Raw genomic sequence first — 26,297 nt, 5'->3', positions numbered from 1 at the left:
GTGCCTACTTGTAAGCAACAATTAGCTGGCCAAAAAAACCAACAACCCTGTCATCCGTTTGTCGAGACAAAGCGAACCTATATCTCAAGTTGCCTATTAAAATAGATTCTCAAGTAAAGGACATGGCAGGTGCTGAATGAAGGTAATGCACAAAAGAAGTATAACCATACTATTTTTATTATTTCTTTATTTATTGTTAAAAGGCTTACCATCTTGCTGGCTCTGAAGATTCTGAGGACTTTGCATTCTTTCTTCAAGATTAGAACTGAGATCAGAGTTCACAGCCGACATCCTGGTGGAGTCACTCATATCAAACTCATCACTTTCTATGGAACTTTCATCCTGCAAATTTAAAATTTCATGTTTCATTTGCATTAGGAAAAGTCGAGATAACTTTCAAATATGATGTTCATGCTACACCTCTCTCGCTAATTCATACTAATGACTAGGGCACCCTTGGTGAATTAATGAGCAAGGAAACAAACATAAGAAGATCAAGGATAATGCATCACAAAATGTACTATGATCATTTATTTGACAAGTGCAGTTCAGGTTTAATTAATTATGATAATACAAATATTAGTAAGTGTTCACTAGAATATTTCGTACAAGCAAAGTATTGTTAGTCTGAAAACTCAAGACAGCTTTTGGCTATTAAATCTCAGTGGAACAGGACATTTCTCCATTTTTTGTGCTTGAATTGTTCACCTTATCTGACTGAGAGGTGCCATTGACAATATGCAACTTTATAGTGAAATTCTGGCCTCATTGAAGTCAAAACTGGCATCTTCTTACTCCCCCCAGCCCAGTCTTGCTCACATTGAAATAAAAGGCAAAACCAGCTAATACAATTGTGGGAGAGTGAGACCTGTCTATTCCAACCAGGTGTTTGCATGCCGCGTGCACGCCAGCTGGAAGATTTTTCCCTTAGCAGCATCCGTAGGTCGACCTGGGCACCCCCTGGAGTGGAGCCTTCATGGCACCCAATATAGGGCCCTGCCAACCCTCCACCTCCTCAGTTCCTTCTTGCCAGCTATTCCAACAGAGGGTTAGGAGGGTGCGTATTGGAATGGACATGAACAACACATCTCAAAGAACAACAGTTACGAGAAAGTGAGTAACCGTTTTTTCTTCTTCGAGTGATTGTTCATGTCCATTCCAACAAAGTGACTCACAAGCCAAAGCTCATGAGGTGTGGTTGGAGTCATGCACTGATTGGAGCACACCACGTCCAAAGGCCGCATCATCTCTGGCCTGTTGTGTAATTGCATAGTGCGTCGTGAATGTATGTATCAAGACCATGTAACCGCCTTGCAGATTTCCTGGGTGGGGACCTGCGCCAGGAACACCGCTGAGGAGGCCTGCTCCCTGGAAGAGTGGGTGGTAATCAGCGGGGCGGGCACCCTCGCCAGGACGTAACACTCCCGAATGCAGATGTGATCCACGATGAGAAGAGACAGAGAGACCTTTCATTCTGCCCCCATGGCCATGAAGAGTTGGACAGACTTCCGGAACAACTTAGTCCTCTCTATGTAAAAGGCTAGGGCCCTACGTACATCCAGTGAGTGCAGCCTGCGCTCCCTATCGGAGGAGTGTGGCTTGGGGTAAAACACTGGGAGGAAGATGTCCTGGCCCATGTGAAACTGGGAGACAACTTTAGGGAGAAAGGCCGGGTGAGGTCTGAGTTGGACCTTGTCCTTATGAAAAACTGTGTAAGGGAGCTTGGACATGAGGGCTCTGAGCTCCAATACCCGGCTAGCCAAGGTAATTGCCACAAGGAATGCGACCTTGTATGAGAGAGAGAGAGAGAGAGAGCAGGGAGCACGTCGCCAGTGGTTCAAATGGAGGGCCTGTAAATCTGGAGAGGACTAGATTAAGGTCCCAGGCCGGGACAGGCTGACGCATCTTGGGGAAGAGCCTGTCCAGGCCCTTGAGGAAACAACTGACTAAAGGGTGTGCGAAGACCAAGAAGCCATCAGTGCCCGGATGGAAGGCAGAGATGGCGGCTAAGTGGACCCTTATTGATGACAGGGACAGGTCTTGTTGTTTTAGGTGAAGGAGGTAGTCCAGTATGAATGGTATGGGGGCAAGCAACAGCGGCTGACTGCGTTGCTCTGCCCAGATGGAGAACCTCTTCCCCTTGGCAAGGTACGTTGCCCTGGTGGAGGGATTCCTACTACTGAGGAGGACTTGTCTGATTTGGTCCAAGCAGGACAGCTCCATGGTGTTTAGCCATGGAGCATCTAGGCTGTGAGGTGGAGCAACTCTACGTTCGGGTGTCGGAGTCGGCCATGGTCCTGCGTGATCAGATCCGGGATCAGCAGTGAAGTGAGTGGTGCCGGTACAGACATTTTCAGGAGTGACATGAACCAGTGCTGGCGCAGCCACGCTGGTGCTATCAGTATGACTCGGGCCCCGTCCCTGCGGATCTTGAGGAGCACCTTGTGGACCAGTGGAATTGGTGGAAAAGCATAGAGCAGGCGGCCTCACCACGGGAGGAGGAAGGCATCCATGATGGACCCCGGGCTGTGACTCATGAGGGAGCAAAATAGCTGACATTTCCTGTTGCTGCAAGTGGAAAACAGGTCTATCTGGGGAGAGCCCCAGAGACGGAAGATTGAGCTCACCACATCTGGCCGGAGGAACCACTCGTGACCGTGGAAGGACTGGCTGAGACTGTCCGCCATCGCGATCTGCACACCTGGGAGGTATGATGCCTGCAGGTGGATCGAGTGCTCTACGCAGAAGTCTCACAGTGTAAGAGCTTCCCGGAACAGGGGAGAGGAGTGTGCACCCCCCTGTTTGTTGATATAGAACATTGCCGAGGTGTTGTCCATGAGGACTGATATGCACCTGCCTGGTATGTGGGTTTTGAAAGCGTGGCATGCCAGGCGCACCACTCTCAGCTCTCTGACACTGATGTGCAGAGCGAGGTCCGCCTGAGACCAGAGGCCTTGAGTCCTGAGGTCCCCTAGATGAGCTCCCCAGCCCAGATCCAAGGTGTCTGTCACCAATGAGAGAGAGGGCTGAGGGCTGGCAAAGGGCACGCCTGCACAAATCACCCACGTGTCGAGCCACCCTAAGAGGGAGTCCAACACCGGGCGGGGCAGGGTTATGATGCTTTCCAGAGTGTCTCAGGCTGGCCGATACAACGACACCAGCCAAGACTGGAGTGGACGCAGTCTGAGTCTGGCGTGCTGTACCACATAAGTGCATGCAGCCATGTGTCCCAGCAGCTTTACGCGGTTCCTTGCTGTGGTCATGGGGAACTGTCTGAGGCCCCGTATGATGTCCCCTAGTGAGCAAAACCTGGTTTCCGGGAGGTACGCCCTGGCTTGAGTTGAGTTTAGGACTGCGCCTATAAACTCTATCCTCTGCACCGGGGACAGAGCAGATTTGGCCTCGTTTAGGAGATCTAATTCAAGGAAGGTCCTTCTTATGAATTCAACCTGACCCTCCACGTGGGCTCTTGAGCATCCCTTGATCAGCCAGTCATCAAGGTAAGGAAAAAACCTGAATCTGGCGCTTGCACAGGAATGCCGCGATGACTGCCATGCATTTTGTGAATACTCAGGGAGCTGTCGACAGTCCGAATGGGAGGATGGCAAACTGATAGTGGCTGCTGCTCACCACAAATCTGAGGTAGCGTCTGTGATGTGGGACTATTGCGATGTGAAAATACGTGTCCTTCAAGTCGAGGGCAGCATACCAGTCCCCTGGATCCAGCGAGGGGATAATGGAGGTTAGTGAGACCACGTGGAACTTGAGTTTCCTTACAAACTTGTTGAGCTGCCGCAGGTCCAAGATAGGCCTGAGGCCCCCTTTGGCCTTTGGTATGTCTGTCCCAACATGCTCGTGGACACCACAGACCCCTTAGGCTTCGAGAGGAGTGATCGACCCCTCACCGGCCTCTTCTTCTTTACCGGCACCAGGGATGGAGAGCGGTGCTGTGCTGAGGCCTACTTCTTATGGCCCGAGCCATGACGATGCTGGGGGGCCTTAGGGTCCTTAGTTGGGGCCGTTTCGCGCGCCGTTGGTGCCGGAGCGCTGCGCACCAATGAGGACGTGCTCAGTGCTGGTTCAGTGGGTCCCGGGTCGGCGTGTGGCCTCAATGCGGCCTCCATCAACAGAATTTTTAGTCTCTGTTCCCAGTCTTTAAGGGTTCTGGGGCGGAAACCCTTGCAGATGCAGCACTTCTTCTTCTTGTGTCTCTCACCAAGGCACCACAAGCAGGAAGAATGAGGATCACTCTTGGGCATAAACTTGCCACAGGCCTCGCAGAGCTTAAACGCTGGAGACCCGAGCATACCCCAGGAGGGAAAACGTTGTCGGGGGGAGAGCCCCCCAAAACAATTAACTATAACTATAAGGAACAACTGTTAACTAACTGAGAAAACTATATACACGATATGCTATCAGACACTGCTAAAGCGCTTACTATACAGAGCGAGCAAAGTTCCAGCTAGCCGTTACTAGCAGTAAGAAGGAACTGAGGGGGTGTAGGGTCAGCAGGGTCCTATAATGGGCGCCATGAAGGCACCACTCCAGGGGGTGCCCAGACCAACCCTACAGACGCTGCTAAAGGAAAAATCTTCCAGCTGGCATGGACGCAGCGCGCACACACCTGGTTGGAATGGACATGAATAATCACTCGAAGAAGAACTACTAATTCTAATTACAGAATCTTTATTATTGATGATGATGTGTGAGCTCAGGTTAGTAGTCCCACTGAAGTCAATGGCTCAACACTCGTGCTTAAAGATAAGCATGTTCATAAGTGTTTGCAGGGTTTGGAATTTGAGCTGGAAGTCAATGAGAAATGAACATGGAAAGCCCCCATGACATTTCTGCAGTCAATTTTAAGAGTATAACAACATTTCCAAAGGCTTGTCTGTTAACAACAAGAGAGTTTTAGAGAAAACACAATAAGGCGGCTGAAGCAGTATCCACTGAAGAAGAGTTTTAAATGCTTTATGAAGAATATGAGGCATATTCATTGCTCTTTCCTAAAGACTGGACTTTAACTAGCAAGCAATGGACTACATTTTAATTTTTTGTTTGTTAGTAACCATGAATGATTTAGAAAAGTTCAGCTAATACTAGAATTAGATGTTAATATGTTAATGAACTGGTCTGGATAGAGATTAATATCATTATTATTTTCTTTTCACCTGGCCCCCGAATGAACTCCTCTCTCTTTTGTCTGAATGACTTTGTGGACAATATTGATATTTCTTTAGTAGCTGGGGAGAATGTTTCCTTAGAGCCAGTGTTACTAACTGTTAAATTGGACAGGTAAAGGGCTAGACTGTTCCTAACCCTGGGCAGGTGTCCGAGTCGGGAGAAAGTGCTGGAAGACTCCCCCTTGTACCTTGCCACAGGTGTTAATGACAAACCCAGTCTTTGTATTACAGTAAACAAAACACCCCACCCCAAGCAAAGCTTTCTACAATTTGAACAGGGGGAAGAGCCAGAACCTCCACAAAGAGCACCAGGGCGAGGCAATCTCTTTAATGTGGGAGTTGCTCAGATACTAAGGTGGTGGGTACCCCAACAAAGCCATCAGACAGACTAGCTGGAATGGAAGAGCTGCTGGAGACTAGCACCCACAGCAACAGCAGCCTCCTGATAGGAAGGAGAGATGCAAGGGCAAGACCCTGTCTCCCTCTGCACCTGTAAGGATGGGGCCGTTTCCTATAGCCATATTGTAAGGTCTGAGACCTTCTCCTGCAGTCATATTAGAAGACCAGCAGCCATGAACCAAGAAGCAGAAAGTCACGTCCCCACATTCCATCTCAATTACATTAAAACAAGGTAATATCAGGCTGTTAAGAAGGCGCTCTGTCCTAATAGTACCCACCATCACCAGATAAAGAAACAGAGCTTGAGATGGTTAAAGAAAACCAGAGGCAAAATCCTTTCACCTGTAAAGGGTTAAGAAGCTAAGATAACCTTGCTGGCACCTGACCAAAATGACCAATGAGGAGACAAGATACTTTCAAACTGGAGGAGGTGGGGGGAACAAAGGGTCTTTCTGTCTGTGTGATGATTTTGTCGGGAAAAGAACAGGAATGGAGTATTAGAACTTGTTAGTAAGTAATCTAGCTAGAAATGCGTTAGATTTCCTTTTGTTTAAATGGCTGGTAAATAAGCTGTGCTGAATGCAATGTATATTCCTGTTTTTGTGTCTTTTTGTAACGTAAGGTTTGCCTAGAGGGATTCTCTATGTTTTGAATCTGATTACCCTGTAAGGTATTTACCATCCTGATTTTACAGAGGTGATTCTTTTACTTTTTCTTCAATTAAAATTCTTCTTTTAAGAACCTGATTGCTTTTTCATTGTTCTTAAGATCCAAGGGTTTGGGTCTGTGTTCACCTATGCAAATTGGTGAGGATTTTTATCAAGCCTTCTGCAGGAAAGGGGGTGTAGGGCTTGGGGGGATATTTGGGGGGAAGACGTCTCCAAGTGGGCTCTTTCCCTGTTCTTTGTTTAACACGCTTGGTGGTGGCAGCATAGGGTTCAAGGACAAGGCAAAGTTTGTACCTTGAGGAAGTTTTTAACCTAAGCTGGTAAGAATAAACTTAGGGGGTCTTTCATGCAGGTCCCCACATCTGTACCCTAGAGTTCAGAGTGGGGAAGGAACCTTGACAGCATTCTGTCTGGCAAGAAATCATTTATCAACAGTTGTGGCTGTGAAATCCCTACTTCTTTATTGTTTTTTCTTTATGGTCCCCAGTTCTCTATTATTTATCTGTATAGTCTCTGATTCTTTGATTGTTACTGTCTGTTACATAACTAATTTTGCTAGGTGTAAATCAGTTAAGGTGGTGGGGTATGATTAGTTAAAGAATTGTTTTACCATATATTAGGATTGGTTAGAAAATTTGTTTAGTAATATTTTAGTAAAATGATTGGTTGAGGTGTAGCTAAGGAAGACTCAAGTTTCACTATATAAACTGTGGTCCAAAAGAAAGTTCTTTGGAACCAACTCCAGGAGACAGCCCCAAGATCAGAGCTGCTAGACCTCAACACCCTGCTAATCACACCGTGCAGAAACTGGCGTCCACAGATGACCTGATCCTGACTAGCCATCAAGAAAAGTTCATCTGCCTTATTGGGAGTGGTGAGCATTGTATGCTGAGTGTGTGCATTCTGTTTTGCTAACTGTTAATAAATAGAGGTTAAGTATATTACTGTGTAAGGCTCTTTCACTGGTAAAAGACCCCGTAAACCCGCAAAAGATTACACCCTGAGCCCCAGGAATTGGGAATGGGTGGCCCTGAGCCCTGGGAATTAGGTAAGGGTAGGTTCCTTTCACCCAGAGCCCTAGGAACTGGGAAAGGATGGGGGTGCCTAAATCAAGTGGGTTACACTTTGAGCCCTAGGAACTGGGTAAAGGTGGGTGCTTTATGTAATAGGGAATTTTGTGCAGGTAACACACCATCTTGTACAGGGGAAATGCATACTGCTCTCTTTCAAAGGTTGTATCAGCATCCACATTCCCCCAGCCCTCAGGCACAATGGGATAGAGTCTAGGGCCACTGCAGGGACCAAGGGGAGGTAGCTCACACCTTGCTAATTTTGGGGCTGCTGAGGGCTGGTTTGGCTCCTAGAGCAGGCTAGGGCAATCCTGGTTGCCCATGCCCCCTATTAACCTGTACAGCTGGAGAATAACAAGGCATAGGGGAATGCTGGCCACACCTCCTCTCCTGCTCCTGGCCCATTCCAGAATACCCTTGGGGCTCCACTGGCTCTGTAAATGATGTGCAATCCTGCTTTACCCTATCCTTTGTGTGAGGGGGATGCAAGGAGAGGGAGCGGGGAGCTGTTGCCAGCTGTAGCACAGAGGTAAGTTCCCCAGTGCTGCTGGGAGCTCCTGTTGGGCCAGGGTGGTTCTGCACACCAACCTACATTTTATGATACTGCCCTGGGGCCCTTTAAATCCCTGCCTGAGCCCTGCTGCCTGAGCCCTGGGGTAGCGGCGGCGGGGCTCTGGTGGGGATTTAAAGGCCCTGGAGCTCCAGCCGCCGCTACCCCCTCCCCGGGCCCTTTAAATCGCGGCCTGAGCCCTGCTGCCCGAGCCCCAGGGTAGTGGCGGCGGGGCTCTAGCAGGGATTTAAAGGGCCCCAGGCAGTAGCGGCGGCTGGAGCTCCGGGGCCCTTTAAATCCCCACCAGAGCCCCGCTGCCGCTACCCCGGGGCTCGGGCAGCAGGGCTCAGGCAGGGATTTAAAGGGCCCGCGGGCGGGTAGCAGCGGCCGGAGCTCCGGGGCCCTTTAAATCCCTGCCGCAGCTCCGCCGCTGCTATCCCAGGACTTTAAATTGCCCTCTCGGAAAGCCGGTCCTGATACGGCACACCGGCTCTTACCGGTACGCTGTACTGGGGTGTACCGGCTTACTTTCACCTCTGGTTCTCACCTCAGATCCTCACCTCCCACAATGATATAAAGATGATGAGTGAAACCTTGGAAACAGAATCTTAGTATAAATCAAAGGATGGATTTTAAAGTGCACCATATTGCATGCAATAGTTTGAAGACCTGTATCAGAAATGCTCCTACTTCATACAGTTACATTTTCACTGCCCTTTTGTTCTTGGTGCCAGAATATAATATCTAGGCACAGAAAGTATGTATCAGTTGCGAGACAAGTTTAAAAATGACCGTGAGAACTTCACTTGCGACACTGCTGCTCATTAACGAACGCTCATTGTGGCAAACGAAATACATTAAAAATTGCAACACCATTCATCGCTACAATGTGGCAAAGATTTCATGCACAGCAAGACTGGGTTTGCATGATCTAAGACGCCATGCTGTCAGCTACAGTGGGAGTGTGGGAGGAAGTGAGTGCTTCCTACTACCATTATATCACTCCTGCTGGCTGACCTGGATGGAAAACTAGTACACTGAAAGGGGCCTGATTCCTGTCATTAGGCCAGAAAGGACAATACTGAAATGCTCAAGCTGTAGCAGAGGAGGAATATACTGTAGTAAATGGCCCTGCTCCAGATTAGTGCTGTGCCCTGTATGATGAGAGTGATTCTCAATGGGAGGAAGGGGAAAAGTGAAAGAAGAACGTCGCTTTAAGCAGCACTGCAAGGATAAAGCCTCCAATCTACTGCTGTTGGTGATCCTGGAATCGGTTTCCCAGCCAGAGATAGCCAACTCCGGGGAGCCTGGCTGTGGGGAAGAGGAGATCAGGCAGCAGTTGTGAGGAGTTCTCATAGGGAACTGCAGAAAACCCCCAATAAAGAAAAGAGTTCTCTGCTATTTTTAGAGTAGTACTGACAATCCAGTTTTTGTGGGCATTTGAACAGTTCATGAATTCCCAACAATAGTCCGTATCTACTTATTATGAAAGAATCTCGCTGGCTTTACAGAATTCAAGAATCAGTCAGGGTCTTTGCCATAATCTAGCTATTATGGTTGTTTTTAAAGGTTTTTCTTTTTAAAAAAAAATCAAATTCAGATTATTTCTTGCAGGCAGGCAGAAGGACACAGCATGCAAGATTGTTTTTTGGCTGGCACAGAACTGGGCTCCTAACTATTTGGCAGCTCACGTGGTAAATGAACACATTTCTATCAAAGCGAGTTTATTACAAATAATTTGCCAGCTCCCATCCAATTCATGAAGCACTTTCCAATATCTGAAAAAGCACTGCATAAATCAAGGAAAAGAACATAAATAATCAAAAAAGCGGTTTAGTCCCAATTCCCTTTGACTAAGCCCAGTTCTTAGCCTGGTTCCCTTTTTATTCTTTCTGATAGAAACTCCAATTCAGCAAAGCACTTAGGCACATGCTTAACTCTAAGCACAAACTTAAGTGTTTGCTGAATTAGGGATGGAGGTTCTAGGAAGGATGGATTAATTCCCTATATGCTTCCCAGTTAGGTCCTTAGTCCTAATGATCCAAACCAATCCTGTTGTTGGTTCCATTTTCACTCCCACGCTGTGTTGCATCTTGGCAACTGACCTTGAGAACTGGATGGCATTCACTTCAGGACCTGCTAATAATGTCCCCTCTGAAAGTGGAGGTGGAGGTCACTGCTGAGCACAGAACTAATCCAGGACTGGACATACTGCTTCCAGACCCTTCGCAACCCGCACTGGCCCAGTCACATAAAAGGCAATGTCTAACAATTGATCTAATGTCTCTAGTACAGCACAGAGTGCTTCACCAAAGCCAGGAGACAGTCAGTATCTGGCCGATAACAGCAACTGTGAACAAACCTAGAATATTTGAATTTTTACCTCATCTTGTTGTGAATTTAGTAGCTGCAGTTTCATGTGCTTCATGTAGGCCATAGTAATCGGCATATTGTAATCAATCATACTGGTCACCAAAGTTGGAGGTTTTCCATTATCTGTAACATAAATATATTTATTATGCATGATATATTGGAGGACACCTCTGCCTGATCTGCAGTCAAATGTCAGACAGTTTCTGTCATTTGGCTCCAACTTTGGCATTTTCAATTGCTCTTTGGCTTTACAGATAGAAGTTTCTATGAAAAAAATATATGAATCAAGCACAAGCCTAGGAAAAATTATGAGCCCTTCTATCCTAAATGACTACAGTGCATGCACCCCATCTATCCCCTACTTTTAAATGGATGTATAAACATTTCCATAGAAAAATAAATGATTTCCTCCAGGTAAAATCATCTTTCTGTTGAGGATGAGCATAGCATTTCACTCCATCCCTGAGGTGAACGCAGAAGATTCACTACTTTATAACTTAACTAAATGAGAAGATCTGACTTGTTGAACTGTTCCAGTCTACCAAATTTTTATGAACCTTCACTTAAACTAGGAAAATATAAATGGGTATTAGGAATAAAATTACTTTACATCCCACCATTTGACACTAAAACTACCTTTATGATCCGCTCCATCTGGGCTTAAATGCATTCTTTTCTGGCATTCTGAACAGCTCATTAGAAATCGTGTCACCGCTTCTCTAGGCAGGAAGGCATAGGTCTCTGAAATCTGAAATGAATAACAAAATATAGGTGTTATTATATAAGCTGACTGAACATGATTTAACAGAACTGATCATTATATTTCCGTATAAGGCATATTATTCCATAATGCCAGGAAGCACAATGAAAGCATGTACAACATACTCTGCAGCATTTCCAGAAACAGCTACCTAATCTGGCTCCTTATCATTTAATGGCTAATAATAGTCGATTCTGAAAAATGCACTCATTTTAAAAGGCGCTTTGTTTTCTTATTTATATTTTTTGCAATTTCTTTTCAGCAAAAATATTCATATATAACAGGCACCCAAGTGAGGGGGTTATTTTAAACCCACTGAAAAGCTCCCAGCTATTTTTGTTACAGGGTGTACCACAAAAACTTCCTTAGTTTCTAAGTTTTATTTATTTTAATTTGAACAATATGTCAGCAAATAGGTACCGGACCCAATAGATTAGGAATGTTGACAGTCTCCTTCCTCACTGGTCTATTCTTGTCTTCATTACATCTTTTGTGAACATTTTCACAGCGTCAATGATTAATACTCTGATTTAAATAAAACCTTTCTGCTAATCGCTCTAGAATTTAGCAGTCAATCAACCTCAATGGTTCCTTTGGTGTACCTTGAAGTAATACATTTTGGCCATCCAGTCCAAAATTATCAAATTTTCATATTTTATGTTCATACACAATCATAAAGTCTGACATCTGAGGGTGTGTGCATCTGGTCTCCTGCAGATCAGCAAACACAACTAGTGCCACAATAAATTTCTGGGCCTCAATTTGCCAATTGACTGCTTTGCAAAACAGATTGCTCCTGAAAAGAGAGTCAGATTCAGCAGCAGAAATTAAAAGAGGAGTAGATTGACACCCACTTGTACTCTGCTGCTGGGAAGCCTGCAGCAGGATCCCACTTCGCTACTGAAAGGTGGCAAAGCTGATGCAAGTCGACATAGTGGACCAAGGTGAAAAGATGGAGGGCTAAGTTCAGAGGAGGTATGTGTAAAGTGGTGTAAGTTACATTTCAATAAATGGGTGTAAGTGCAGTTAAATATGTGAAAATAGGTCTAACTAAGCATAAGGGAGCAGGAAGAAGGTGAGCTGGCCTATTTTAACCATCTTATCTCCTTCTTTTGGCAATCTGTCTCCTAGCTATTCAGTGCTGTAAATTACACTCCTTTAAATACTTCAGTGGAGCAGATTCAGAAGTGAAAATGTCACTAAACTGGTGTGAGTTCAAATTGGTGTGATTTATATGCTGATGGGCCCTTAAACTCACCCATCAATTTGGTCTGAAGGGATGAAATAAGCAGCAAACTATTCATTAAAAATTATTAAGAATGTGAATTATACCATTATGTCTATGCTACTAATGTTAAGGCTGTTTGATTGTTTCCGTTATAAACCTTTGTTTCAGGGGTGTTATAACATGAGAAAATTTCTTTCTGAGCTGAAACTTGGCACATATTGTCTTAGCCCCAAAAGAAAGTTGTCTGAAAACATTAAACTAAACTACTTTTTAAATTAGAAATTCTGCAAAAAAAATTTCTTTGCATTTCAGATCAATTTTGCCCACTTCTACAAAACAAAACCAGCTGATTTTTTTAAAGCGTGAAAACATGAGTTGGACTGAGTTTTTACAGCATCTAAAAAAGAATAATTTTAAATCAGCTAGAAATTAACATTTAGAAATTAGGAAGTGCACATATGCAGCTCTTTCATAACATTTGAACACATTTGGAGTTTGGCTGTATTGAAATTAATGGAGCTTACCCACAGATTCATTAGTAGCCTAGATTTGATAGGAATGCTCCATGTATTCTAATCAAGCATTTCTGTCAAATTCTGATTCCACTTAAATAGGATTGAAATCCCTCTGTGGGGAACAACTGAGTTAAGCCCCCGATTTGATGGGAGTGCTCCCCTGACTACAAGGGAACATCAACTCCCACAACTGAATTTGTTCACATGGCAGATCCTTCTGTCTCCAACCTCCCACTATATGTATTCAGGGATACCCATCCTTATATAATGTTAACCTTGGCCAACTTCCCCTTTCTTTTACCTAGTGAATTGGCTCAGATTACTTACATTTTATGGGTTAAATATTCAGCTGGTGTAATCAGGTTTGGCTCAATGAGCGTCAAGTCATTGGAGCTATGCCAATTTCCACCAGCTCAGGATCTGGCCCATGTATATGCATTTATTTTTAAATGATAAATTGTGCTTCCCAGTAGTTTGATACAGCACTGCTTGTGTGTGTGCAGCAAATTGCTCTCCTAGGGGTAGCAAATGGGAAAGTGATGCATTTTGCTTCCACCACCAGAAAAATAAAAATTGTGGGGCCAAATCGTGCTTGCCTTTCTCACAGAAGGAATCCTGTTGAGTTAATTAGTGCTTTTCATGTCAGTGAGGACAGCAAGATTTAGTCAATGATCTTATTTCATAAGAAAACATTCTTTGTGTCCTTCCAGTTCTACCAAAAGATGACAGTAATGGCCCAATTCTGCAACCCTTGCTCATGTGGGTATTCCCATGGGTGTCAGTAGCATTGCTCTTTAGAGTAAAGACTATAGTTAAGGGCTGTAAGAGAGAAGGACTTGTAACTTCCTAGCGTGCTCAACATCAGCTTCTCTCACACAAGGATGGAAGGGTAGGGGAAGACTTACACAGATCATTAGAAAATTCCATAAGTACAAGTGTAACTATAGTACTGTGGCAGGTGGGGCTGCCCCACGGCACACCTCTGCAGGGCCAACCATGGTGTTGCAGGTGCCCCTTGTCCCAGTCCACCAGTTGTGGCCATAAGCTAAGTATCAGGCTATACATAGTTCAATAAATATGACAAACTCAGACTTTGGCAATCTCCACCTTTAAACTACCAAACAAATCAAAACTCCAAGGCAAACACCTGTCTGCAGTGCTTGAGGGCAAGGCCCTGGCCTGGCTCTGAGATTCTGGGCTATTATAGAGGAACTCTTCCTGAATCCCAATCTCAGCCTGCAGTGCCATGAGAAGAAGCAGGCAAACCTTCTTAACAGGCCCACTGGCTCTAGATTGGTCAGCATTTCCTCCTGGCACTTATTGAGGCCTTTAAGCCTGTTCTGTTCCATTGTAATTTTAATATGTGGAGATAATTGCCTCTGTGTTCTGCCTTCAATGTTTAGATTATTTTAGTGCATTATGTGTTATTTATTATGTAGCCTTTTTTAGCCACATGATTATTTGTAAAACTAACAAGCACTAAACTAAAAGGTAGGTCTTAGGGCACATGCGGCAAATGTGAGGAACAGAAGTAAGATTTTGCAAGTGCACTTAATAACCCTTAAGGCATTAATAACAGAGTACACATGTGTATAGTATGGAAGAAATGGTGTGTCAGAAAAGCATATAGTTTCATTTCTTTTCTTTTAAAAAAAATCAGAAAGGAACCAGAGGGAAAAAATAGAAGGTGGTATATAGCCCCAACCCCAGGGCCATCAAATCAGGTAGTTGAACCAGATTCCTTGATAACAGAAGTGTAAATAGCAGAATCAGTGGTTCCAGAGTAGCAGCCGTGTTAGTCTGCATCCGCAAATATACTCCTTTTCTTTTTTTAAAGTCAGTGGTGGAAGTCAAGGGATGCCCTCTTCCTCCCTGACGTCAGGCTAACAAATGAAGACAGAATTATTTCATTATTATTTTTATTATTACATGGTTTTACAGGGAATCGGGGTGCATTGTATACAGTTTTTAGATCAAGACCAAACAGCATTGAGTCCTGAGCAGGGAGCTTATGCTATGCAATCCCCGATCCCTCCTTCAAGTAATGGAACCAACATCCTGAAAGGGCTAGAGATGGGGAATAGTAATTTGTTGACAAAATGCCAGGAGATTCCAAAACTGCAGTATGTAGACAGCCAGAACAAATATGCTGATTAAAAATACATAGGGCTTGACTGTGCTCAGCCTGTGTGTGGTTGTGTGAAGGGAAGAGAGGACACAAGGAACCCTTCTCACACTTTGAGGCCTGTGCTAGGTCTGGGCACAATTGCAGTCTTTATGCTTCCCCAACAACAAGGTCTGCTCCAGGCAAGTGCCGCTGTTGGAGGGAAAGTGCTGGCCCATGGTCCTGCTCTGTCTCTGTGCTGGCTAGGGAAGCTGGCCTAACAAGTGAGAATATGGGAACACATGCTGCACCCAGTCAAAGAGCGGCACTTCCCCGGGAGCAATAGTTATAATGGTTAGAGGGCAATAGACAAGGTATTTGTGTGATCTGATTTTTCAAACTATAATGTATCTGTCACTGTTCAAATCTTTTGCTTTAGAGGGTGAGAGAAGAAGAAAGAGGGGATAAGCTACATAGACTTTGGCTGCACAAACTCAAACTGGAAAGCCCAGTTGTTGAACCACCTGGGTGAACTGTTAAACCCTGGCTCAGCTGACCACTCACATTCACCTACATGATCAGAGACTTTCCATCAAATTGCTTCCTCGTGAAATGGCAGCAACATTAGCAGCTCATATCTTATACTTATATACACACCACAAACCTATCCCCCTCCCATTTCATCTTTCTGTTACACTTTCCTCACTCCAGGTGCTGCAAAATTATTAACTGTTTTCTATCCACATTGGTCCTGCTTCTTAGACATTGTAAGCCTCTTCTCAAATCTGCTGTCTAGACATCTAGGCCTATCTTAAACCCTTTTAACATGTCAGTTATCTATGATACTTGTCATAGACCCCTACTTATACGGAGAGGGTACAGGTTGGAAGGGATATGGTGTTTTAAGTATAACTTTAACAATTAATTTCCTGGCCTTTTGATTTTTTTTAATTAATTACATCTTTTTCCTTAAGTGAGCAAAGGCAAAGTGGGGAAGAGGTATTCAAGGGGGATTATGTAGTCATCACAGCTGGTGAAGAGAAAAAAATGAAGTTAGAATGGAATTGTTTTTTTCTAGAAGGGGATTCAATTGTAGCTTGTGTTAAATAAACATTCCATCTGAGACTTTTAAAAAGTTTACAGAATTCTTTGCTCATAGGGTTTGTTTGTTTTTTTTAAAATGAATGAATGGTATATTTATGTGAACACAGAATTCTTCTGTGTTGATGTATACTCTGGCATTTACATAGGAGATAAATTAGTAATTGTGTGCTTAGGACCTGCTTCAAGAAGACTAGTCTAATTTACACACCAAATTCTGCTATTGTTTACATTGGTGTAAATCCAGAGTAAGCCCACTGACTTCAATATGCAGATATTTTGAATTTACAGTGGTGCGAGAGCAGAACTTGAACCTCAGGATGACAAAAAATGGTCCATGGTTTTGTTTCATGGATTGGCATTGTTTCAATTATGCCAGTGCTAAATTGCCTCTGATTTTTTTCCTTATCCTCTTTTAGCTTTTGCATTGCTGATCATATACCAGGAAGGTCCCCATTTCATGCTCAGTAACACATTCTGACAAATATCTAGTTAGGGATCTACTCACTGTCCCATGGATGATGTAAGGATTTACACTAACAAGTGTAGAGTAAATGAATCATACAGGTAGGGGAACATGACCCAACATATAATTTACCAAAGTGGGGCACTTACTGTATGTGATTATCTGCATAAATTATATGAAAATCAATTATAAACAAAGCTGTAGGGCTAAATTAACATGTTCTATGGGAAACCTCAAGGGGAAGAAAGAGTACTCTAAAATTTAAGGCTTGATCCTTGAGCCTGGCCCAGCTGTGCTCAGAACTGGACCTGAGAGGAGCCAAAGGTGCCCCTGATCTTGGGGCCTAACAGAGGCCATTTTGGTACAATTTAGATCAGCCCACAGAGACTAGTTCCATCAGTTGAGGATTACTGGATTGCTGTCACACTCCAGCCACACCCTTTTGCTCTAGCCACACCTCTGACATGCCCTCTGTGCCTGGGCATCAGTGCAGGGCCCAGTCAGGGATTCGCTTTCCACTACTGAAATGGACATGAACTTGAAGAGTTCCCAATACATTCTCTCTTCAGGGGAAAAGGAGATGCTGCCATGCAGAAGATGTAGGAGACCTGGAGATGTGGCTTTGCAACAGTGAAGAGGGTCCTCAAGGATTACAGGACTGGAAATCACAAATCCCTAAATGCTCCCTGTGGAATCCATGTCTTTCCATGCTGAATTCTGTCCTCTTCTTCCATTAGCAGCATAACTTACTCAGGAGCTGTGCTGACACTGACTTCCCCATTACCACTACACAGTAGCCCCTGCTCTACCAAGATAGATGCCAATGAGAGGAAAGTTAATGCTGCTAACAACAAAATTAATTTGTGTGTGCTTTTCTGAACCTCACAGACCAGTGGTCCTGGGTCCAAGAAGCCTTAATATGCCTCTAGTTATAAGTGCTAAACACCATGAGCATTATTTGCAGAGAAATTACTTTGTGCAAGGAGTTGGCCATTTTCTCCTCTGCTTGTAGTCAATGCGTAGCAAAATAAAACGAAACCAAACCAGAGGTGAAAGAGGAGTGCAATGAATTTAAGGACAGGCATATTGGGCCAGATTACCTTTTCTTGCTTCTTCAAAATTTCTTATCTCCTTATGAGCATTTTCACAAGGGATCTGAAGGTAATTAGATAATGTAACACGAAACAGAACAGTGACCTGGGAGGCTAGAAGAAGATTCCATACTTAGTCATATTTGGGATGCAGCTGGACAGTACAAATCAGGTAATGTGCCTCTGTAAAAGCTCATAAAGGTTAATATTTTGTGTTTTATCCTGAGACACGATGACTAGGCTCCTGGTTCCTGGATAATGGCAAATATATATACAAAAATGCAAAATAAAGATGTTAAAATTTTTGAAAGATGCAAGCTGAGGCCCTGCCTTACTCCAGTTTTATGCTGGTATAATGGAGTGTAAAACAAGTAATGTGGTGGTGAATGAGGGCCTAAATATACTCATGAGCCGCACTCCCAGTGGTGGATTAGCCACTAGGCCTACGGGGCCTGTGCCAGGGTCTTCAGCCAACTTGGAGGCCTCAGAGCCCCGGGTGAGCAGGGAAAGGCCCCTTGCCCTGAGTCCACTCCCAGGCAGCAGCACCGGGCAGGCAGGGCGGGGCATCGGTGGGGGAAGCACTCTGTGCCTCTGACCCCGCTCCCCAGTGGCCGGGCAGGGGAAACCCCTGCAACTCCAGACCCCACTCCCCGGCGGCAGCAGCAGGCGGGCGGGACAGCCACAGTGGTGGGGGAAGCCCCCACACACACCCTTGACCCCACTCCCTGGCAGCAGTGCCAGGTGTGGTGGTGGGGAAAGCCCTCAACACCCCCAGACCCTGACCCCAGCAGCAGGGGACAGAGCTTCTCTGGCCTTGGGGCCACAGTGGGGGGTGAAGAATGGGGGAGACCCTGGGTGGAACAGAGGTGGAGCCCCAGGGAAGGGGCAGAAAGGGATTGGGCCGTGTTCACATGTGGAGGCGGCAGAATGGGGGTGGGACCACAGGTGGAAAGGGTAGGGAGGGGCCCCGACTTGCTCTGGCCCAGGGCTCCAGGAAATATTAATCCACCTCTGTCTACTCCAACATGTGTTACTCAATCAGTGAGAGAACTAAGGTAGAACTGTTTTGTTGTTGCCATTTGTTTGAAAGGCAAGAAATAACGAAGAGAGAGAAAACAAACTAAGGTAGTCATGAATGTTTATGGACTTGCAATGCTGAAAACTAAAGAGCCTCTTTTAGTCTAACAAGTCCATGTATAATTCAAGCATCTATAGTGTGATTTCTGCATTGCAGTGATCAGCCATTTCCAGTAATTCTCCCTTTATACGGGTGATTGCAACTCAGGTTCAACGGTTTAAGTCTATCCATGGTTTAAGTCTACTAAGTTCAATGCAGTTATACCAGAGATGAATTTGGGGCCTGTGTCACAGTAAAACAGACAGGAATCCGTTAAGGGCTACCTGCCTGTCACATGACCCATCAGGGGATTTAAAGATGAGTGTGTCCTATTTCTTTGGGGATGGGCCTGTGACAGAGGCAAGGGACAAGCCTTTGGGAACTGCCTGCATTGGTCAGGGGAATTGCTTTGTTTTGGGGTTTAAACAATGAATAGTGCCCTGAGTCAAGGGCCTGAAACAGACTTGAGTGTAGCACTGGTTCTTTCCTAGGTTGGTGAGATAGCCTACCTGCTTACAGACCCAAAAACTGAGCAGTCCGAAGCCTATGCAAACAGCACCCCATTCCCACCCACAACAGAACATGGATGTGTTTCCCCACAAGAATTCGGCTGAGAACATCACATGAATTTTGCTTACACTGATTTCCCAGAAAAAAACAGAATCCTTGTGTTCTTCCCACTAAGTCATGCAGGCTTCCAGGCAGGGAGATATTAGTAAATTTTGTGCTTTGGAAGAACTGTGTCCAGAATACAGGATTAAACAAACTTTAAAAACAAATCAATTCCCCTCCCCCCGCCAAAAAATATTGAATCTGTTCTCTCAATAGCATTTCCCTCCCATCTCACCCCTCCCCCATTTTGCCACTGCAATATTCTTCCCATGGTTTGAGATCTATACACAATGTGGGCTCAGTTGTACCTTTAAGCCCCAATACTATAGGTGGAGCTCCAGGGGAAATTCTGTCTCAAGGAAAGAGAAATTCTTCCTGGAGCTCCCAGCTGTGCATGAGGATTATGCTGGCTGATCCACCCCTTCAGGGAGCACAGCATACTTTTCCCTGCTTGCTCCACCAGCTGTGCTAGCCAGTGTGTCCCACAGCTGCCCGCCTCAAACAGGCATTTTGGAGCCTTGCACCTGACAGGGTGCAGCCTGTACGCCAAGGAATAGGCTCCTTGCACTCTTCTCCCTTCCCCTAAACACTTGTGTGCCTGTGGAACAGCAAGGCATAAGCACCATGAGCATTATTTGTGGATTAATTACTTTACTGCCCTACACTGTCTATATGCTAATGTGATTTCATCAGGACAAGGACCTTGTTTTTTAATGTCTGTAAATATCACAGGCAGTTCTGGAACTAACTAATAATCACTATATACATTGTGTCTCTAGTCTGCTACAATACTTGCAAAAATCTGTTTTAAAATGTAATAGCTGTGATTTAAAACCCCCAAAGCCAGACAATTCTTGTTTCACTGCAATACATAGAGGGCCGAATTCTCTGCTTGCGCAACTCCGCTAACATTAACAGAGTTACATCAGCAAAGAATTTGGTTCATAGACGTGTAATAGTGTAATCTAATAGTGTCAGTCTGTAGGTGGTCTTACATACCATATGAACTAGGACACCTACATGTAGCAGGGTAGTCAGTAAGAAGAATAAAAAAGAATGTACTTGCTTTTGTTAGCCCAATTAGCAACTTACTGGCATTTTTCCATGGTTAAGATTAATATACTGAGCCCTAAGGGAAAAAGTCTTGGCTCTGCATGATACAATTTGTATGATGCTTGCAGGGTACTTGGAGTCAAGGTAGAAGGAGAGAATGTGAGCTTAGTTCATAACTACATACTATAACACAGATAGTTTCCTAAGCAATTAATGGACTCTGTGTTGAGGAATCCTGCAGTTTGAGTTTGACACACTTTTCAGCTGATGAAAATGTACTGCAGCTCCCTCCAAAATACTATTATCACAGAACCACCAAATTGCATAGTTATCTTCCTGTGCAGCATCATTATGTAAAGTCCCACTGAAACTGTACAAGTGCCATTCATTTCCACAATGCCTTGCAATTTAAAATTAATACCTGTGGTGAAGACTAAGGATGGTCAGTTCACAAATTGAGCCTAGTTATGCCAGGATGGTATGCTGGGCAAGTTTGCAGCATGACATACTGATGTATTCCAGCACTTCAGCATCGGGAACAGGATGGGAGGGGAGTCCTCTTTCAAAACTGAAAACAGTCTTAAACTTTGTTCAGAACAGGAACCAGGTGCAGATTCAGGCCTTTTCTTACATTTTCCAGACTTGTTTGCCCAGATAAATACAAGCCATAGTTAATTTAAGATACAATAAGTTACAACCTTTGCCAGTTTCTTTGCTTTACTAATCATGCCTGGGCAATATTCTATGTTTTGACTAGAGCTGATAGAATTATGAAAAAGCAGGTTCACTACTAAGCTATTTGAATTTAATTAGCTGCTGTTTGCGGGGTCATAATATTCATTATTCACAAGTATTCAGGAAGCTGATGTTATTCATGAAAATATTTATGAATCCCAAGAGTTGCAGAAGAGGGGCTGACATTTGGAATTTTCTCTTCATCGTTCCCTTGTTAAAAAGTTTCAATCATCCCATCAGGGAGCAGAAGTGATACCAAGTGACCAATCACATGCCATGAATTGTGAATATCAAATACCAAATAATTGTAGCAAACAGTTCATGAACCACCTATACTCTAAAAATTTGTTCACCCAAACAGTTTGGTGAATACATATGACGAATACATTCACAGAAATCAAGAATGATTCCCACTGATGATATGTGAGGCTGAAAATCACCACAGTTTTGGTTCAGCTAATACTTTTGGAGTAGCTGCCATACTGACTTGGATTTATAAAACTCTAAGGCCTAAATGGTTTGGGACATGATTCCTTGAGAGACTCCCTCCCACTCTGTGAGGCAGAAGTCAGCTGGTTTGCTTGAGCTAACAGACCTTAGATTTAATCCTCTAGAAGCTCAAGAGAGTCCATGACACTGGAATATGCTTTCCCAGCTAGTCCAGCAGAGTCTAATTAAGGTCTCACTTAAAAGTGCAAAAGCTGATGTTAGTTTGTTTTGGAGTTTTTCTTTTTTCATAGAATTATTGTATTTTTAAAAAATATATATATGCAGTTTGTCCCTGGGACATGTAATTGGATGCACTTTGTAAACCAACAAATAACACTAATACACAAACATTGATAATTACACAACAACTTGCACTTGGGCTGCTGCATCATCAGCTGATAACTATGTAATAAACTTATGTCACCACTGTAATAAAAATTAACATCAAATGAAACTGCTGTACAAGCTGCTTAACCTACACAAATTGCTCCCATTAGCTGCCTTTGCACATTATTCATAATATATAAAAGGCCTGATCCAATTGAAATCAATGGGACTCCTGACAGTAGAATTATATCTGTAGTGTATATATGTTTGCAGGGTTGTGCCCTAAAGTACTTTATTTACAGGCAGTAAACATTCAATATAATTACTATATGAAATCCCTTTGAAATGAAGAGTGCAAGTGATAGGTTCATTACAGTAGAACACAGTAGCAAAACCAATGCCTAGCTAGTGGACAGTGAAGATAGTACTACTTTTATTAATGCACACCTAATGACCAATGAAGCTAAGAGTACTTCTATTAGGGCCCTGAAGACTAAGCTTTAAAACTGGCTACGGTGACAAAGTTAATTAGACAGTTATTTTTTGTCCACATGAGAAGATCACTGCGTAACTTAGCATAATTGGTCATGATGACTGCAAGTGTCATCCTTTATACATATATATCTTGTGGGTCAATAATGCTGAGGTCAAGTTGTGAGAAATCTTACACAGACCTGGCCTACACCATACACTATGAAATAGCCTAGAAATAAAATATTTTTTAAAAGAATGGGCCACACAGTAAAAATTATTATGCAGCTAGAAAGTTTCAGTATCGCCTGAAAAAACCAGTAATGGAAAATTAACTATTTCTTATACTCAGTAACTAAATTTCAGCCGTAGGTATCTGACATTTTGAGCTTTTTACACATTTTATTGCTCCTTATATTAAGAATGGCTCAAATGATTTACATTTTTTTTTTTTTTAGTTTCTAAAGATTGCATCCAGGCTGACGTGCGTAAAGTTTCAACTTACTGCAGCTGGAAACCACTGGGATAATGGTCCCAGGAAAGAAGAAAAGCGATAAATCCTTAACTATGATGGAGACACTATTGAATGCTGTTATAATATTGTATGTGTGTGTGTGTGTGTGTGTGTGTTGTGTACACGGTATATATACATAATATGTGTGTATGTGTGTGCATAAATTTGGTTGCCTTTCTCACATGAGTAGCCCCATAAAAACCAATGGGGCTACTCATAGGACTAAGGTCACTAATTTACAGACAAGGAAGTACTTTTTATTTACCTTGGGAAGTAACAGTACACATTTTATTAGTTCTCTTTAAGAAGGGAAAATGTCATATTTGCAGAAAGATACTACTCCGTTAAACATCAGATTACAAATATTTCAAGACTGGGGTTGAATTGAAGCATCTAGGTCAAACTATAAAACACAGTTCCAATGTTAGAAAGAATTTTCTCTTTAGTCAGCCAGTTCATACTGGTTTAACATCTGACCAATCAACAGATATGCCATTGAATCTACTTGCTTTTCAACTTTTTGTTTTCAGGAAAAGTATTACAAATCTGCAGACCATTAAATAAAACGTATTTACTCTATAATAACAAAGTATAATGGAGATTTCAATCATCTGCTGAAATACAGCAGTTCATTTAACAAACCTTAATGGTTGTATTTTGACAGTCTTCATAAACTGGAAAAACATCTGCATTTCAATTTAATAATAATTTAAAATAATACTATTAACTTGGAGCTTCACTTTAATAAATTATCAAATCATATTAGGATGCAGTGTAGTTGTAGCCTTGTTGGTCCCAGATTATTAGAGAGACACGGTAAGTGAGGTAATATTTTCTATTGGACCAACTTCTGTTGGCGAGAGAGACAAGCTTTTGAGATTAAAAAGACAAGCTCAAAAGCTTGTCACTCTCACCAACAGAAGTTGGTCCAATAAAAGATATTACCTCACAGGCCTTGTCTTTCAAATCATACTAAAACAGCCAAATTCCCTGCTTGTGCAAATGGGCAAAACTCCACTGAAGTCAATAGACTTGCTCCCATTACACCAGTAGAAAATTTGACCCTAAGCATTTTCAACCTGTATGTTTGCATATATGCACACACATGTACCCACACAGAAAGTAATGGGCTGTAATACTTCTGGCTCAACTATCAAAACCACAAAATCACCAATCCAAAGAACTCACAATCTAAAAAAAACAATAAATAGATATGCAATTGTGTTACTATATTTTAACTTACAGATGTTCTGTTTTTTTGTTTACTTACTGCTTTATAAGTTCTCTTTTGTCCAGCATGCTTTCGGATTTGTTCTCCATTAGGCCCTGTTTCCACATGCATGGAATAGATAATGTCAAAGAAATCTTCAACCACAGCTACCCGCCTTAAAGACAGCTTCTCATCTACACCTACTCCATCCTGAAAAAAAGATAAGGAGTGCAGGATGAATAGATGAATTATGATAATCATGGAACGCATCCCCCTTTAGTGAGATCTGATAAAATAAAGACCCTTGCATAGAGATCTAAAGTTACTATCCCAGAGCAATACTTAACAATTCAATATATTACAGTAACATCATTATAGAATAAATGTATGATCATAAGAATAATGAAAAAGCCTTCTTTTAAAAACAGGTCATTTGATTGAACTGCTAAATTATGTAGACAATACTTTTCATTATACATTGCTATTTTTAAAAAAATCATTTACACTTGTTTCTGCTGGCCCACAAACAGCATTTTATAAAAATATTTAATAAAAGATTGTTATTCACAGCTAACTTAGTAGATAGTAACTATTAATGCAAATGAAGTTATTGCCATAAAGAGTGCATCCCTTAGAAAACCTATTTAAAATTTCATTTTATGAAAACTCACCACACCATAGATAAAACAAAGTATTATTTTAAAACATTAAGGTGTTGCACACTGATGTCTGACTGGAAAAAGTGACAGCAAATTGTGGACACCTATAGCCTGATTTCAAAAGGTGATGGAAGCTGTGGGTGCTCAGCACTACTAAAAAGTCCGACTCATATGTCTTAGGAGTTAATCACCACAGTTCAGTTGGTGTCATCCAAATGGGAGATTTTTTTAAAAACTGTATGTGAATTTGTACTGATGAAAATACAGGCAGGGCTTGCGCAAGTTTCTCCATACAATCCTGCCAATAAGCATCAGTCCTGAGTGGCACTATTCCTGGTTTTCTAGGCTAGCAATCTCATGAGCAGGCTGGGTTTGGTGATTTGATACAAGTGTGTGTGGACTAGGATGAGACCAGCTAATTCATTTTCAGTCATGAGCCAAAACAGAATTTGAATTTAGGCCTCCAGAGGCAACAGTCCCTCCTAACCCTCGATGTGTATTTCGTGTAAAAAATGCTTTCAAAACTTAACATGTTAACATCATCATACTATTATTACTACTATGTTTAATGCTACTATGGAACAGGTTTATGTTGGCCCATTTGTAACAAAACACTTGCAATTCTGGTGCTGTTACCAAATAAAGACCAAAGATGAGAATTGACTAGACAATTGCTGCACTATCACTTCAAGCTGCAATCCATCACTAATAAATTCTTGCCAATCTATTCTTGAAAGCCTGATAGATATGAATAAATACATTCTAATGTTTGATTTGTTCTTTTTTATTCTATCCCACTTATCTTCTTATTTTATTTTCAACAAAGTTCATGAATGGACCCATCTCATGGTTTACACAAATGTTTTGCATTTCTAAAGCACTTCCCACTCAAGGACTATAAAACACTTACATTGGCCCCAATGGGTTTGTCAGTTCTACACAATGTGCTTCAAAGCTGTCCCCCCTATTATACATTTAAAATCCTGACTAGAGATTGACCCAACCCAAACCCCAGATTGGAATAACCCTAAACCTGGGGAAGTGTGCATCTGAAAGTCTGCAGCTCCTCCAGCCCATCTCTAAACAATCATTACCTTTTCACCAGCCAAAAAGCACTGTGGATTCCCTAATGCTTTCAAGCACTCTTATTAGGTGACAGTGTTATTTCATGTAGTTTTCAGAACACTAAGAAGTCTGTGGTGTTGATTAACTGGTAAGGACTTAATCTGTTTATTCTTAATGAGTATTGTTAGGAAATATCCTAGAAGGGTATTCTCTTGTAATTAAAGATAAATGCATTACGGCAATATTAATTTGTAAACAGAGTTGCTACATCACCATAGCTGACAGCATCACAAAGGTGTTCCAAGAATAAGCTGGTAGAAGAAACTGTTGTGAGAAAATGTATTTTGGTGTCTGCAGTGTGCAGTGGTCTTTTTATAAGCTGCCCACACTCTCCTTTCAGAAAAACAAGAAAGGAAAGCCTCCCCACCACTCTCAACCATGCATTATATTACTTCTTATTCAGATACCAGAGAATCAGGGCAAACTTTCAAAATCGGGGCAGTCAGTATAAATGGTATATACTGTTTAATATGAAGA

At 42.8% G+C, this 26,297-nt stretch overlaps 1 protein-coding gene across 5 annotated transcripts in view; it reads right to left on the bottom strand.

Moving 5' to 3' along the window:
- Positions 1-26,297, bottom strand: part of NOL4 (nucleolar protein 4) — a 256,013-nt gene that overhangs the window by 181,235 nt on the left and 48,481 nt on the right. For all 5 annotated transcript variants that reach the window (XM_073331285.2, XM_073331283.2, XM_073331284.2 and 2 more), the window contains exons 2-5: positions 24,097-24,246; positions 10,880-10,991; positions 10,254-10,366; positions 210-342 (exon numbers count right to left, since the gene is read on the bottom strand). In XM_073331285.2, the coding sequence (XP_073187386.1) occupies positions 210-342; positions 10,254-10,366; positions 10,880-10,991; positions 24,097-24,246 (508 nt within the window). The remainder of the gene's footprint in view (positions 1-209; positions 343-10,253; positions 10,367-10,879; positions 10,992-24,096; positions 24,247-26,297) is intronic.

The sequence above is a fragment of the Lepidochelys kempii genome, chromosome 2, assembly GCF_965140285.1.
Source record: "Lepidochelys kempii isolate rLepKem1 chromosome 2, rLepKem1.hap1, whole genome shotgun sequence".
In the NCBI taxonomy this organism is placed as follows: domain Eukaryota; kingdom Metazoa; phylum Chordata; order Testudines; family Cheloniidae; genus Lepidochelys; species Lepidochelys kempii.
The sequence above is the reverse complement of the archived record's forward strand: the minus strand, read 5'-3'. Positions and strand labels throughout refer to the sequence as shown.